General features: G+C 39.6%; 2 protein-coding genes across 3 annotated transcripts in view; both read left to right on the forward strand.

Moving 5' to 3' along the window:
• The window catches only part of ACAP2 (ArfGAP with coiled-coil, ankyrin repeat and PH domains 2), a 179749-nt gene extending 171154 nt beyond the window's left edge, over positions 1-8595 (forward strand). The window contains exon 24 of one of the 2 annotated variants that reach the window (XM_077990624.1): positions 3927-8595. In XM_077990624.1, the coding sequence (XP_077846750.1) occupies positions 3927-4027 (101 nt within the window). In that variant the 3' untranslated portion in view covers positions 4028-8595. 2 annotated transcript variants of the gene reach the window in all.
• Positions 8596-14280: 5685 nt separating this feature from the next.
• The window catches only part of XXYLT1 (xyloside xylosyltransferase 1), a 197002-nt gene continuing 196164 nt past the window's right edge, over positions 14281-15118 (forward strand). Inside the window, 1 exon segment of the mRNA NM_001194076.3 lies at positions 14281-14886. Within this exon segment, the coding sequence (NP_001181005.1) occupies positions 14383-14886 (504 nt within the window). The 5' untranslated portion in view covers positions 14281-14382.

Raw genomic sequence — 15118 nt, forward strand, 5'->3', positions numbered from 1 at the left:
TCGTTGGTCTAAGCAATTATGAAAGTAAGCTGTTACCAACCCAGAAGGGGTAAGGTCACGCATATGATGACCTGGGGGTGGGTCTCACATGCTGCCATCCCTTTGAGGGGAGTACATTTCAAGAGCAAAATCAGCAAACTCTTGAATCGTCATAACTGCTGTTGTGGTAGATATTCTGAATACCAAAAATTAAAAATAAATTTAAACTGTCAGTGGAAACACAGCAGTCTGCATTTTAAAAACTCAGAGCTGTCCAGGCACATAGAATAGTTAAGTGTCTGAAGGGAAATAGAATGTGGTTAAGTTTAAAGAATATGCTTAGTATTATAAATGTTGAGTGATTAGTTGTTTACCATTTATAATAAACTGTTAAATGTATTTCTGGGAACATTCCATGGCAGCATATTCTGGGTTGTTGTTATGTAGACAAATTATATTTGCCTTGGGAAAAATTCTAAGTAATCAAAATTATATTTAAATATTAAAAAATCACATTGAAGTTCAATTTGTGTTAGCTGTATTAAATATCTTGGTCACTATTGTTCTTGTAACGTTTGCTTTGCTTTTGGCAACACGTTTTGAGATCTAAGAAAGGTAGTACTTTAACAGTGCATTAATTAATGTTTTGTTAGAAGCTAAATGTTAACAAAAAGTTTTGTGTGTGTATGTGAAGGTGGCAACTTCCTTTTGTATTAACGCTTTTTAAATGTATTCAGTCAGTGAAACCAATGATTATTATAGCACCAACACTTTCATTCAAGGAAACATTTAATAGAGTCTTATAATTTGTTTTGCATGGTACAATGGTTCTACTAAAATATACTTCTGTAATAGGTACTAGATGATTTAAAAACAAAAACAGAAACCATTTAAAAAATTCCATAGCTTGTTACACAAAATATGCATTGCTAATAGTAGAAGCCATATATTGCCATTGTACTGTTGTAATACTTAACAGTGCTCATCTGGTGCTACCTGTAGACTGTTTGGTATTCACGTCTGCTAGACCCTTCTTCCTGTTTCTTCTTGAATGTATAATGTGTGCCTTTTAAGTTACTTCTAGTGTTGAATGGTAAAATCTTTGTGGTATTTTTGTATTATAATCTGCACTTTACACTTTCTTGGAAAGGAAAATTCCAGACTATCCAGTTTAAATAGTCTTTTAAAAATATTTATAATGTTTACAATAAATACTTTAAATATTTTAATTCAATATCTAAAAATTAGAAAAAATATTTTATATGGTTTGTTGCTATTTGTTGCTCTCTTCTCTATTTATTTTATATCTTTTAGAATGGTTAAAAATGAGAATAGCAATGTTTGTCTTTTGATGTGGAAGTAAACTTTTGCGAAATCATGGGTATAATTGGATTGTCTTACCAGTTGTTCCAGCGTATCAACCTTTTATTTTGGTCATGTCAATATGAGTTAGATGTTAGTTACTCTCAGCCACCTGTTAATAATCTCTTCTTACTGTTTTTTTCTTTTTAAAGTAGACTGGTTAGGTTTAATCGATTGATTCAAGTCAGGAATAAATTTCCAGGGCTAAATGAAAACTATATAGAGATGTTAATAAGTTGCTTTTTACCTAGACTAAATATAAAAAGTGACTAAAAAGTGTTAAAAAAAACATTTTTTTTTTGAGGCAGAGTCTTGCTCTGTCACCCAGGCGGGAGTGCAGTGGCCTGAACTTGGCTCACTGCAAGCTCCGCCTCCCAGGTTCACGCCATTCTCCTGCCTCAGCCTCCCAAGTAGCTGGGACTACAGGCGCCCGCCACCACGCCTGGCTAATTTTTTGTATTTTCAGTAGAGACGGGATTTCACCGTGTTAGCCAGGATGGTCTCGATCTCCTGACCTTGTGATCCGCCTGCCTTAGCCTCCCAAAGTGCTGGGATTACAGGCGTGAGCCACCGCGCCCGGCCAAAAGTATTAAAATTTTTAAATTCAAAATCTTGGCTTATGCTGTTAGACCTTTTTACTAGATCTTTATTCCTATCCTCACTTTTTTTTAATTCTCTAGCTTTTGGTATGACATCTCTTGCCTCAAAAATCTCACCTTTTAAAAACTGACAAAACTTACTGCACTATTAACAACAACTGTAGCAATGAGTGTGTTATAAGATGGATGCAAGGTATCTTTTTTTTTTTTTTTTTTGAGACGGAGTCTTGCTCTGTCACCCAGGCTGGAGTGCAGTGGCCGGATCTCGGCTCACTGCAAGCTCCGCGTCCTGGGTTTACGCCATTCTTCTGCCTCAGCCTCCTGAGTAGCTGGGACTACAGACACTCGCCACCTCGCCCCGCTAGTTTTTTTTGTATTTTTAGTAGAGACGGGGTTTCACCGTGTTAGCCAGGATGGTCTCGATCTCCTGACCTCGTGATCCGCCCGTCTCAGCCTCCCAAAGTGCTGGGATTACAGGCTTGAGAATGCAAGGTATCTTATAGGAGATAATTATAAAACATGTTACAACAATAATATTCAAAAACAGTATTCTGTGGTTGAAATCTTAAGAACAGAATTATGCCAAGCATTTGTATAAGGCTAATGTTAGCAGGAAGCATTAATGATGAATGATTTGTCTTGAAAATAAGATTCCTTTGTCTGAGGGATTGATCTGTATGTGTGTGTATATTTAGTTTCTCATGACAAGAAAAATGGTATTCAGTCAGCTATAATATCAGTATCTATAATCTCTTTCTCGACAACATATTTATACATATACACATTTATTTTTCTAATTTAACAGATGTCCTTGGTATTTACTTGCATTTTGTCATAGCATTCTTGCTCATATGACCTGCAGCAAAACAAAAACAAACCCAACTTTTAAATATGCAAAACTATGATTTTAAAGCCTTTTTTTTTTTCTTTTTTTTTTTTTTGAGACAGAGTCTTGCTCTGTCGCCCAGGATGGAGTGCAGTGGCGCGATCTCGGCTCACTGCAACCTCCACCTCCTGGGTTCAAGCAATTCTTCTGCCTCAGCCTCCCGAGTAGCTAGGATTACAGGCACTCACCACCACGCCTGGCTAATTTTTGTATTTTTAGTGGAGGCAGCGTTTCATCCTGTTGGCCGGACTGGTCTCAAACTCCTGACCTCAGGTGATCTGCCCGCTTCGGCCTCCCAAAGTGCTGGGATTGCAGGCATGAGCCACCACGCCCTACCTTAAAGCCATTTTCTAGGATTTTGTTGTTAATTTTTGTAGAGACATAGTCTCAGCATGTTGCCCAGACTGGTCTTGAACTCCTGGCCTCAACCAGTTCTCCCCCCCACCACCCCTTAGCCTCCCAAAGTGTTGGGATTATAGGCGTGAGGCACTACACCTGACCAGATTTTATGAGTTTAGTAAGCAGTGGATGTAGGTGCATTAGTTTTAATTACGCACTAAAGTTTGACTAAAAAATTACTTTTTTACATGCTCTTTTAAATTCCTTTTAATTAAGAGACAGTATTATTTTTCCCTGAGTATCAGTTTGTCCTGATTATCGGTTTGTCTTGTTAATAACTTGCATCCATCCAAAACATTAGTATTTAGGTTTTAGTCATTTCTTTTGGCCTTTATCAAGGGAAACATTTATTGAAAGGAGGTCTCATTTACTATACCTCATTTAGAATGACTTTCCCCCTCATGTGTTAATAAACGTATTTCTTCACATTGCTTTAACACACTTGCATCTTTGCTCTTTTCTAACTCCGAGCTTTCTTCTGTGGCTGCATCTGAGGTGCTTGTTTCAGGTATAGTTTTTTTTTTTCTTTCGTTACATAATTTTTCAGCATTTATTTTTAGTTGCCCCTTTTCTTCCAAAAATGCTCATCTGAACAAAATTTTAATGTAATGAATTATAAAATAGTACTAGTAATAAATATGAATGTTGTTTTATTAATACTTGTGTAAATGTTTAAAGTGTCTTTATTTTATTTCATGCAGGTGATGAAACTTACCAGGACATATTTCGTGATTTTTCCCAAATGGCATCCAATAATCCAGAGAAACTAAATCGTTTCCAGCAAGATTCACAGAAATTCTGAATTTTTTTTAAATGGGAAAATATGAAATCTGGTGACCTCCTAATGTATACAGCTAAAACTTCACAATTTTTTACTGCTTTAATTCTACTTAATTTTGGTAGATATTGAATGGCTTGGAAAAAAGGTACCCATTCATATATTTACAAATTAAAACAGTTATCTAGTAGTTGGAGAGGAACCTAATTTAGGACCTCTTTTATTAAAAAAGCCTATTTAAAGGGCTATTTCTGTAGATAAAAGTTCAGTCTAGATTTAGGCCATCTCTAGGTTACAAGATGCTAGGAGGTCAGATGAAAATGATTCTTTTGCCAATGGGTGGTAGCACTGAATTTTTCCCACCGTGCGTCTTGCCCAGGATCATTCAGTCAAGCATGTCTTCATCAAGTGGGAGCCAACTGTCCTGCCTGCCTCAAGAATATGTTTTTTCTTTAGCTTTCCTGATGATTTTTGGTGGTTCAGAAATAGGTGTGTGTGTTTATGTGTTTTGGTAACCTAGCTTTCATACACTCAATATACGATTTATTAGAACCAGAGAATGTGTTTTCCCCATTTGTTCATAAATGCTTCTTAGATGACAGGTTATTGTCCAGTACTTTAATGTATGTATGTATAATGGCTGTACAGGTAGACCATAATTCAGTCCTTTAGATTTATTTTATGCAGCAAATTTTAATCACAAAAAAAAAAAACCCAGTTCAAAATGTGTAGTTCTTCATTGTTGGGTTGATTTCCTGAAGCCTTGACAGATGTATCGATGTAATAAAACTGTGTCTAACAGGTTACTTGAATGTTGCAAAATTATGCTTTCATCAAAATTTAACTTTTAAAGGAAAAATCAATTTATAAAATAATATAGGCCATTTTTATATTTGAAATTTGTCCTTTTAAAGATATAGTTTTGCTGTTGCTCCTAGTGAAAGAATCTCTGTACAAAGGAGAAAAAGAACCCCACTTATTCTTAGTTAATACTAAAATATATAGCAATAAATTACTGTTTATTTTTTTCTACATCTATTTTGTGTACTTGTACACAGTGTACATTCTTTTAAATTATATCATGTATATAGCTTTAGTGTTCGGTTACATGATTCACAGACCCCTGAATTCCAAAATATTATGGATAAACATATTACCATTTATATGCCACAAATTAGTCTGATTCCATCTTTGAAATGTCTTATTAAGTATAAAATAATTAATTTGCCTTTTTTTTTTTTTTGAGATGGCGTCTTGCTCTGTCACTGAGGCTGGAGTGCAGTGGCGTGATCTCAGCTCACTGCAGACTCTTCCTCCCAGGTTCACGCCATTCTCCTGCCTCAGCCTCCCAAGTAGCTGGGACTACGGGCACCCGCCACCATGCCCAGCTGTTTTGTGTTTTTAGTAAAGATGGGTTTCACCATTTTGGCCAGGTTGGTCTCGAATTCCTGACCTCAGATGATCAGCCCGCTTTGGCCTTCCAGAGTGTTGGGATTACAGGCGTGAGCCACTGCACCCAGCCTAATTTGCATTTTGATTCCTTTCCATTGTTGTCAACAATTAAGTTTATTCTTCTTTTAGAAATTATATGTAAATGATATTATTGATACTTTCTAAATAAAAGAGGTTTTTAAATATTTAAAAATGTTATGATCCAATTATAGATAAATTTTCTAACATTTCCCAGTAACTAGAGTTTTACAAATTGATTAAACGTCAAATCAGAATCTAGCCAAGCAGGAATTATATTGAAATAAGTTCACATCACAGAAAAGGTTCCATAATTTGGCCAAATTGCATGCACGCAATGCTTATTTAGTAATAGTCACTATATGTTAGATGAGGATAAAAATATATTTGTGAATTATTTCTGAGGAAATGCTAACTCCCACAGCATTGTATTTAATTATAACAATAACAGGAACATTAAATTTTTATCTTTGCTGTGTGATCTCAAAGTCATAGATCATCTGGCTTTTTAGGTACCTTCACTAAAGGCAAAAATCTGATTTGTAGTTTTTATTAGCGTGTACCTTGAAATTATTTGACCAAGAAGCTCAAAGAAAAGAAGAATGTTAAAAAGAAAGAAACCTCACTTTTCCATCAGTGATAGTGCCCCTGCCTGTTTTAATCCCAGGATTTCATTCCTAAAGATCCTGACCTTTGTCTGAGGAAATCGAGGCAGTTTTCCTTTTGGATCTGGCCATTGGTGTGTGCTTCAGATCACCTCTGGAGTCTCTGTGGTTGCAAAGGCAATTCCTTATGACACGCTTACCTCCTGCGGCTTGAGTTATGAGTTGTTAATGTGGCAGTAATTAGTATCTACTTAAATTTAGTGGTCAGAAATGTATTTGAAGTGCCCTAAAGATGATCATGGTTCAGAATATCTTCAGAGAAAGCAAAATCTTTAATATTGCAGGGAGGCTGGCAATACAGAAATACATTTCTGTGACTTCATTTCTTAAATATGCTGAGACCCAATTTGGACTGCATTTGGCAGAAATGATGGAGTAAACAGCAAGGCTTTAAATTAAATTAATAGTTACAAGGTAGGTTGGCTCTTAGGTGAATTTAGCCATGTCAGCTAATAGCTTTTCTATGGTGTATAACAAATCTGAGTTATGTTATGCTGTGAATTATTCAGTGCATTATAAGCAATCATAGTTTAAACAATGTGAGTCATGCTTCTGGGCTTCATTGGTCAGTGTAATTGGCCTTTTTATTTTCTTTCCATAACTTATCTGCTATTATTAATTTCTTACTCCTTATTAATCTGTTAGCTCATTATCTTTAGCTTACTAACTTAAAAATTAGATTAATATCAAAATAAGAATAGCACTATGAAGAGTTAATAAAATGCAATTTCATGTTAGAGCTAGAATAAAAGTAATTGAGCAGTTATTTGCAGTGTTTCATTACAACATTTATGTGCTTAAGATTTCTAAGGTTTTAAAAGTTACCTTTAATATAATCCTTAGAAATTCAGAAATTTCCTGATATTAGATTATGGTGTTTGCCTGATTTATACTGGTTTTCACTGTAGATTTTAATGAACTTTGATTGGTTACTTTTCCAGACATACAGATTTAATTTGGAATATGAACTTTGGTTCTTCATGAGTGCATTTTGAAAAAGAAAAAAATACACATTCAGAATCTGGCCAATTTAAGTTTGTATTTTAAAAATATTTTATGCATATTAAGTATGGTCGCAGTAAATTGTGTGTAAGACTAAATTTACTACCATTTTGAATAATCAGACATTCCCAGATCATTCTTATATTGTCAGATAACACTTCTGTATAATATCACTTTGGACCATGGACATGAGCTGGAAGAATGATGTATTTTTATAGATTGTATGTCCAGAATGACTTTAGAACCGCATGATACAGTGGAAGGAGCACTAGACTAGTAGTCACTACCCTTTTGGATTCAGGGCTCCTCACAATTAAAATGAGTGGAATGAAACAAGGTGAAAACATAAAAACATCCCTTTGTATACTGTTTTGCTACTTACAGTGTACAGTGTACATTGCTTTATCTCCCTGGATTCTCACGGTAGGATTTCTGAGATCTTAATCTAAGAGCTCCGAAGTTGTCTACTTTTTTGACCCTAGGGTGCTCCTTTTGTTTTACAGAGCAGGGTCATTTGATTTGCTAGCTGGTGGCAGAGTTGGCACCATTACCCAGGTCTGACTACCAGTCAGAGGCACTTTATTTGTATCATGAAATGATTTGAAATCATTGTAAAGCAGCAAAGTCTGATAATGAATGCCAGCTTTCCTTGTGCTTTGATAACAAAGACTCCAAATAATCTGGAGAACCTGAATAAAAGTTTGAAGGGCTCGATTGGGATCTGAAGACAAAATTGTAGGAAATCTTACATTTTTGCCATAACATTAATGAAAGCAAAACATTATAAAAGTAATTTTAATTCACCATATACTTATCAATTTATTGATGCTTCCAGATGACATCTACAGATACGGTTTTGTGGACATCTTTTTCTGTTTACATAAATTTATCCACTTAAAATGTGATAATGTGGAGACAAAGCAAGGTTTGATTACATAAACTTTTCTCTGCATTGGTCTTTTCACTCTCTTATTTGCTGAATTTCTTAATTTTCTTCAACCTCCCCACCCTCCATTTTTTGGATATTAAACAGGGAAAGCTTGCTACATTATAAAGGTTGTTGGCACCATTTATTTTACACAAAGGCTAAAGGTTAACTTTTGGAAATGATGAGCTACTTTTATATATGTGTTTACTCGTGCTTTGTGATATTTCTGGATCATTCCAGTCATAAAGACTTATTACATGTACTATTTCTTGCTACCTGTGAAAAGGTATATTTTAAAGAATGTATAACCAACAGTCCATTTACTTTTTATTAGTATGTAGAGGATTTGTATCTAATTCATGAATGTAGTTTTACAATAGTTTCTCATTATAAATGGAGCAAAGTACATTATCTTTATTCCAAAATGTACATTATGTAAGAATTGTAAATATACTTGATTAAGTACTTTGTATGCCAAAAAATTACAGTAAGTCAATAAAAATCTCACCTCTGGCTTAGTTCTTTCATGCTGACTTACATTTTCTTGTGAAATACACTGTGAACATATCTGTCACCAGCAGTTATTTTTAAGGTACTGTATTTCTTCCCAGCCCTTTCAAATCCACATTCATCCTATTTGCTGATTACTTCGATCAATAAATCCATTTGGATCTTTTAACTATACAATTCTCTGTTCGCAGAGCTGTTATGGCCCCTAATTCATTGGCAAAAAGATAAAAAGCTTTTTTTGGGGGGGTGGGGAGGGGCTTGCTCTAATTTTTTTCCATTATGATGGACATTAATGTTCCTAATCTATGCAGTACATTCACATTTTATCCTTTTAGTAAACAGACACACATGTTTGTCTGTGATTGGGACTGAAGGAATGGAAGGTTGAAAAAACCAAACGAAGTGAATCACCTGCATTTGCTTTTAAAAAGAGCTAATTGAAAGCAGACACATAAACTTTTCAATATAACTTGTTTTATTCAGCTTCATTTCATTTTCAGAATAGTTCTGTGGAGAACCCACATCAGTAGTCTGTAAATATTTTAAGTGAAAACAGTTTAATTTTTTAATTATTGCAAAAACAAAGCTTTTTGTTTGTGGAGAAATGTTAAGAAGAAGCAAGAGACTCATTCACAATTCCATTGTCTTACCTGTGCTGTCCAAAATGGAACTCACTAGCTACATGTGGCTACTTAATTAGAATTAGACAGAGTTCATTTCCTCAATCTTACTGCTGCATTTTAAGAACTTGGTAGCCCCATGTGGCTAGTGACTACTGTTTTGAACGGGGGAGATTGTAGAATATATATATTGTCACAGGAAGTTCTACTGGATAGTACTGAGGGAGATACTGTTACTTTTTTGGTGTATACCCTTCTAGACCTTTGGGTGTGTGTATTTATACAGTTATGCAATGGGATCATACTGTTACCCACTTTTTCACTTAATAGATGGGGGGACCTTAAAATTTATGGGAAATTTCAAGCATGTACAAGTAGAGAAAATAACTTCAATAGCTATAATATAAGCCCATGGCTTATATTTATTCTCCTACCCATTTTTCCCCTTTCCTGGACTTTTTATTGAACCAAATCCTAGACCTTTCACCAGCAAATCATTCTGTATGTACATCTAAAAGTTAAGGACTGTTTAAAAAATCGTAACACTTCTTAAGCTACAAAACTACATAATCAATATTCAAATTGGTTGTCTCAAATACGATTTTAAAAATAGATTGTGCAAATCAGAATTCACATAAGTTCCATACATTGCAGTTAGTGAATATGTTTCTTAGTTTGTATAGACTTTTCTTCCACTTATTACCATTACTATTTTCTTTTTTTTGGAAATGTGGTCTTGCACTGTTGCCCAGGCTGGAGTCCTGTGGCAATCATAGCTCACTGCAGCCTTGAACTCCTGAATTCAAGTGATTCTCCCACCTCAGCCTCCCACATAGCTTTGAGTACAGACATGAGCCACCTCACCCATTTGTTTTTAAAATTTCCACCTGCAGTTTGTTGAAAACATCACTTTTAATGACTGCATTATTTTAGCTTTAACTACTTCATTGATGACCATTTGATTCCAATCTTTTGCCTTCATGAACCTAACTTTGCTTTATTTTTATGTTTGTTTTTTGAGACAGTGTCTTGCTCTGTTTCCCCGGGCTGGAGTACAGAGGCGCAATCTTGGCTCACTGCAACCTCCGCCTCCTGGGTTCAAGCGATTCTCCTGCCTCAGCCTCTCAAGTAGCTGGAATTACAGGTGTCCGCCACCATGCCTGGCTAATTTTTTGTATTTTTAGTAGAGATGGTGTTTCGCCATGTTGGGCAGGCTAGTCTCGAACTCCTGACTTCAGGTGATCCGCCCTCCTCAGCCTCCCAAAATGCTGGGATTACAGGCGTAACCCACCATTCCCAGGCTAAGCCACCATACTTGGCCTTTCTTTATTCTTATGGTTAAATATTTTAGAACATTCTTAAATTAGGAAGAATTCCTAGAAATAATGGTGCTTCAGTGGTTGAGTATATTTTTGAGACTCATCCAATGTGGTAGGCACTGTTAGGTTCTGGGTATATTGTGGTTAATAAAAAACAAATGTATATTCTGTTCTCTTGGAGTCACGTTCTTGCAATGAAGAAAGATGAGACTAGGGTAGTATATATATAGGTGGCCCTCACAGAATTGTGGAGGATGGCACTTAGCCCAGACACTGGATAGGAGGTATTTAAAGATCATTTGTGTAGGCAGTGACATGTAAGCCAGGGTCTGAAGCAGAGAGGTTGGATAATCTATGCAACCTTACAATGTGGAAATGGCTCAACAGGAAAAACATTTACCTAATCTCTGGTCAGAAATCAGAGAACTTGGCCAAAGTTAGAACTGAAAGGTTATTGTGCTTAACTCAAGTTCTTTGTGTATTTAGACATGTTATGATACACCAGTTACCTATCTCTGAGAAAACAGCGAATATTACCATCAGTCATACTGCATCCTTTTTAATTGTGCTACCACTATGCTTCATATGTTATAGGCACTCAGTATCTATTGGATAAATAGCTGACTGGCTACTTTGAACCTACTGTTTTTGCTTTCTGTCCGCAATACACTTCGGGAAGCTGCAACTTTTAATTTTTATTTATAGGCAAATAATTGGGAATGATAAGCTACAATAATATCGATAAGTCAGAATGATGCATTATCAGTGATAAGTCAGAACAATATAGTAAGTCAGAATTATTTTTCTGACTTCCTGTGTAAAATTTATTTTTTTGTTACAGTGGCCTGATCGCGCCACCACTGCACTTTATTTGTATTTTTGATTTTTTAAAAATTTTAGTTTTTTGAGATGGAGCCTCACCCTGTCACCCAGGCTAGAGTACAGTGGTGCGATCTCAGCTCACTGCAACCTCCACCTCCCGGGTTCAAACGATTCTCCTGCCTCAGCCTCCTGAGTAGCTGGGACTACAGGCGCCAGCCACCATGCCCAGCTAATTTTTGTATTTTTAGTAGGGACGGGATTTTCACCGTGTTGGTCAGGCCGGCCTCAAACTCCTGACCTCATGATCTGCACACCTCAGCATCTGCCTAACTCAGCCTCCCAAAGTGCTGGAATTACAGGCATGAGCCACCACATCCGGTCACACCTTATGTAAAATTTAAATGATCATTATGTCTTAGCCATAAATTCCGGGAGTAGTGTTCTTACAAAGGTTTGAAGAAATGTTTGTTGAATAAATTGATTATAAAATAAGAGGGGGAAAAAAAACTCACCTTATTGATGGTGTAGATAGGGGACGAAAAGGCACAAATTCTAGAATTCTCCTTTATTAGTGAACAGTAATTAGAATTTAATAATACTCTAGCATGCTTCTTGGAGAGCCTGTGGAACATATAATAAAGCTTTAATAGAGATTTGGGGTTTATTTGTAAATACCCCAGAAAAGCTTATGGTTGCCGAATTGTGTTTTCGCATGTGTTGGATATTTAGGCTTTAAAAAAGGAGTGTGGTGTCTTTAGTAGAGTTTATTGGTAGGCACTGTTCTAACTGCTTTTTAAATATTGTCTCTCATAAGCCAATGAAGCATAGATACTAGTATTAGCCCCATTTTCTATATGGTGAAATTGCAGTTCGGCGTGATTAAGTAACTTGTGTAAAGTCCAACAACCTGTAGTGGAAGAGCCTGAATTTCAGCCTGGATCATCCACCTCAGGGCTTGCTCTCTTAACCAGCTGTTAACCATATGCTAACAGTTGTGGTAAAATACACACAACTCAGAGCTTGAGTTAACTGTTTTTGGAGCTAATCTTGACTAGACGCTTGGAATTGGAAACAGTAAGACTTGGGTTAGGATTCCAGCTCCTTTATTTACTAGCCTACTACATTTGGGTAATTCTCTAAATCTCAATTTCCTCCACTGTAAAATACTTCTATCTCATAGAGTTGTAAGGATCACATGAACTGCTGGAGTGTGGTAATTTTGCTATTTGGGTTTTCCCCCAAGGTGAGTAGTATGTGTGAACTTGTTCCAGGCCTGTTTCAGAGATCCAGTGTTTTCCAGAAAAGTGTTGCTCCAATAGAAAAGAACAAGAGTTAGAAATGAGATGGACCGAAGATCTGGGAAAGGTGGGCTCTACCCACACTTTGAGAAATGATGGCAGAGCCCAACAAACTCTGAGAGACCAATCTATATGTGCGTTTGTCCATTATTTTCACCTCCTCCTCTCTCAAGCATGCACAGCACTTGTGCGTGTTTACTTAAAAACTGGGATAGCCTCAATTCTTAGAAGCCTGAAGTTAGTACGTTTTTATCTAGTTAGCAGTGTACAACTAACTGCCTAGGGTCGAAATTGCCACTGGCTAGCTGTGTGACTTTGGGCGGGGGACCTTGGTGTGCAAAACTCCCTGGTACTCCCAAAAAGGCTCTTGATAAAGTGTTAAAAGTTGCTTATAAAACAAAAAACGGATGAAAGTCGCCCTCCAGGGCGTTGCTGCGCTGGGGCTCGGGGAGCAGCCTCGCAGGTTCGTGCGGGCGGCGGGGTCCCCCTGCTGGCCGCATCCTCCAGCCTCCCTCCGCTCGGCCTCCGGGACGACTTGCGGCCCGGGCCATTTCCTCCCAGGGCAGCGGGAAAAGGGAGGAGCTGCCGGTTTAAATTGCCCAGCTCCAGCTCGGGTACAGGGAGAGGGGGAGACGGCTTAAAGCCTCCAAGAAACTGGGGGAAAAAAGGTGCAGAGATTAAAGCTTTCCCTCTTGGTGCCTCCAGCTTCGCTTTTTGCTAACCTAAGTTCCTCCGTTCGGGCGCCTCCATTCCTTTCAAGGCTCAGCTTGGGTAGCTATTTTCTTTTTTTTGGAAATGTGGTCTTGCACTGTTGCCCAGGCTGGAGTCCTGTGGCAATCATAGCTCACTGCAGCCTTGAACTCCTGAATTCAAGTGATTCTCCCACCTCAGCCTCCCACATAGCTTTGAGTACAGACATGAGCCACCTCACCCATTTGTTTTTAAAATTTCCACCTGCAGTTTGTTGAAAACATCACTTTTAATGACTGCATTATTTTAGCTTTAACTACTTCATTGATGACCATTTGATTCCAATCTTTTGCCTTCATGAACCTAACTTTGCTTTATTTTTATGTTTGTTTTTTGAGACAGTGTCTTGCTCTGTTTCCCCGGGCTGGAGTACAGAGGCGCAATCTTGGCTCACTGCAACCTCCGCCTCCTGGGTTCAAGCGATTCTCCTGCCTCAGCCTCTCAAGTAGCTGGAATTACAGGTGTCCGCCACCATGCCTGGCTAATTTTTTGTATTTTTAGTAGAGATGGTGTTTCGCCATGTTGGGCAGGCTAGTCTCGAACTCCTGACCTCAGGTGATCCGCCCGCCTCAGCCTCCCAAAATGCTGGGATTACAGGCGTAACCCACCATTCCCAGGCTAAGCCACCATACTTGGCCTTGCTTTATTCTTATGGTTAAATATTTTAGAACATTCTTAAATTAGGAAGAATTCCTAGAAATAGTGGTGCTTCAGTGGTTGAGTATGGGGTCCTCAGTCCGCCCCTCCCACGCCGGGCACGGGATCCCACTGAACCCCCAGCCGGGCCTCTAACACCCTCGGAACCTAAGACCCAGCGGTTACGGCAGACCGGCCCCGCCCCTCCACGCACCGGCGCCCGCGATTGGCTCCAGGCGGCACGGCCCCGCCCCCGCCATGGCCGCCGCCTGCCGCCGGGGCTAAGTGGCCGCCGGCGTCCGGGTCCCCGAGGGCTCTCCCGCGTTGCTGGCACCGCTGGCGCCGCGGTCTCGTAGCGCATGGGCCTCCTCCGAGGCGGGCTCCCATGCGCTCGGGCCATGGCGCGCCTGGGCGCTGTGCGCTCCCACTACTGCGCCCTGCTGCTGGCCGCGGCGCTGGCCGTCTGCGCCTTCTACTACCTCGGCTCGGGCCGGGAGACCTTCTCCAGCGCCACCAAGAGGCTGAAGGAGGCCCGCGCCGGGGCTCCCGCCGCGCCCTCGCCGCCCGCGCTGGAGGTGGCGCGAGGCTCCGTGGCGCCAGCCCCCGGCGCGAAGGCCAAGAGCTTGGAAGGCGGCGGGGCCGGGCCGGTGGACTACCACCTGCTGATGATGTTCACCAAGGCGGAGCACAATGTCGCGCTGCAGGCCAAGGCCCGCGTCGCGCTGCGCTCGCTGCTGCGCCTCGCCAAGTTCGAGGCGCACGAGGTGCTTAACCTTCACTTCGTGAGCGAGGAGGCCAGCCGCGAGGTGGCCAAGGGCCTGCTGCGGGAGCTCCTGCCGCCCGCCGCTGGTTTCAAGTGCAAGGTGAGCGGGCCGCAGCTGGGGGCTCCCGGTGGGTGACCCACCCCATCCTAGGCGAGGTCAGTGCGCGCTCCCGGAGGGGATCCGGGGAACTAGCTTGCAAGCTAGTGTTCACAACCTGCGGGAGGTGTCGTTCGGGGGCGTGTCCCGGAGCCAGACGCGCTCAGGTGGTGCTGAGTAGTGGAGCTGCGTTTTTAATGACCGCCTCGCTTTCCTCTCCCCCAATTAAGTGCAG

The sequence above is a fragment of the Macaca mulatta genome, chromosome 2 (genome assembly GCF_049350105.2).
Source record: "Macaca mulatta isolate MMU2019108-1 chromosome 2, T2T-MMU8v2.0, whole genome shotgun sequence".
NCBI lineage: Eukaryota > Metazoa > Chordata > Mammalia > Primates > Cercopithecidae > Macaca > Macaca mulatta.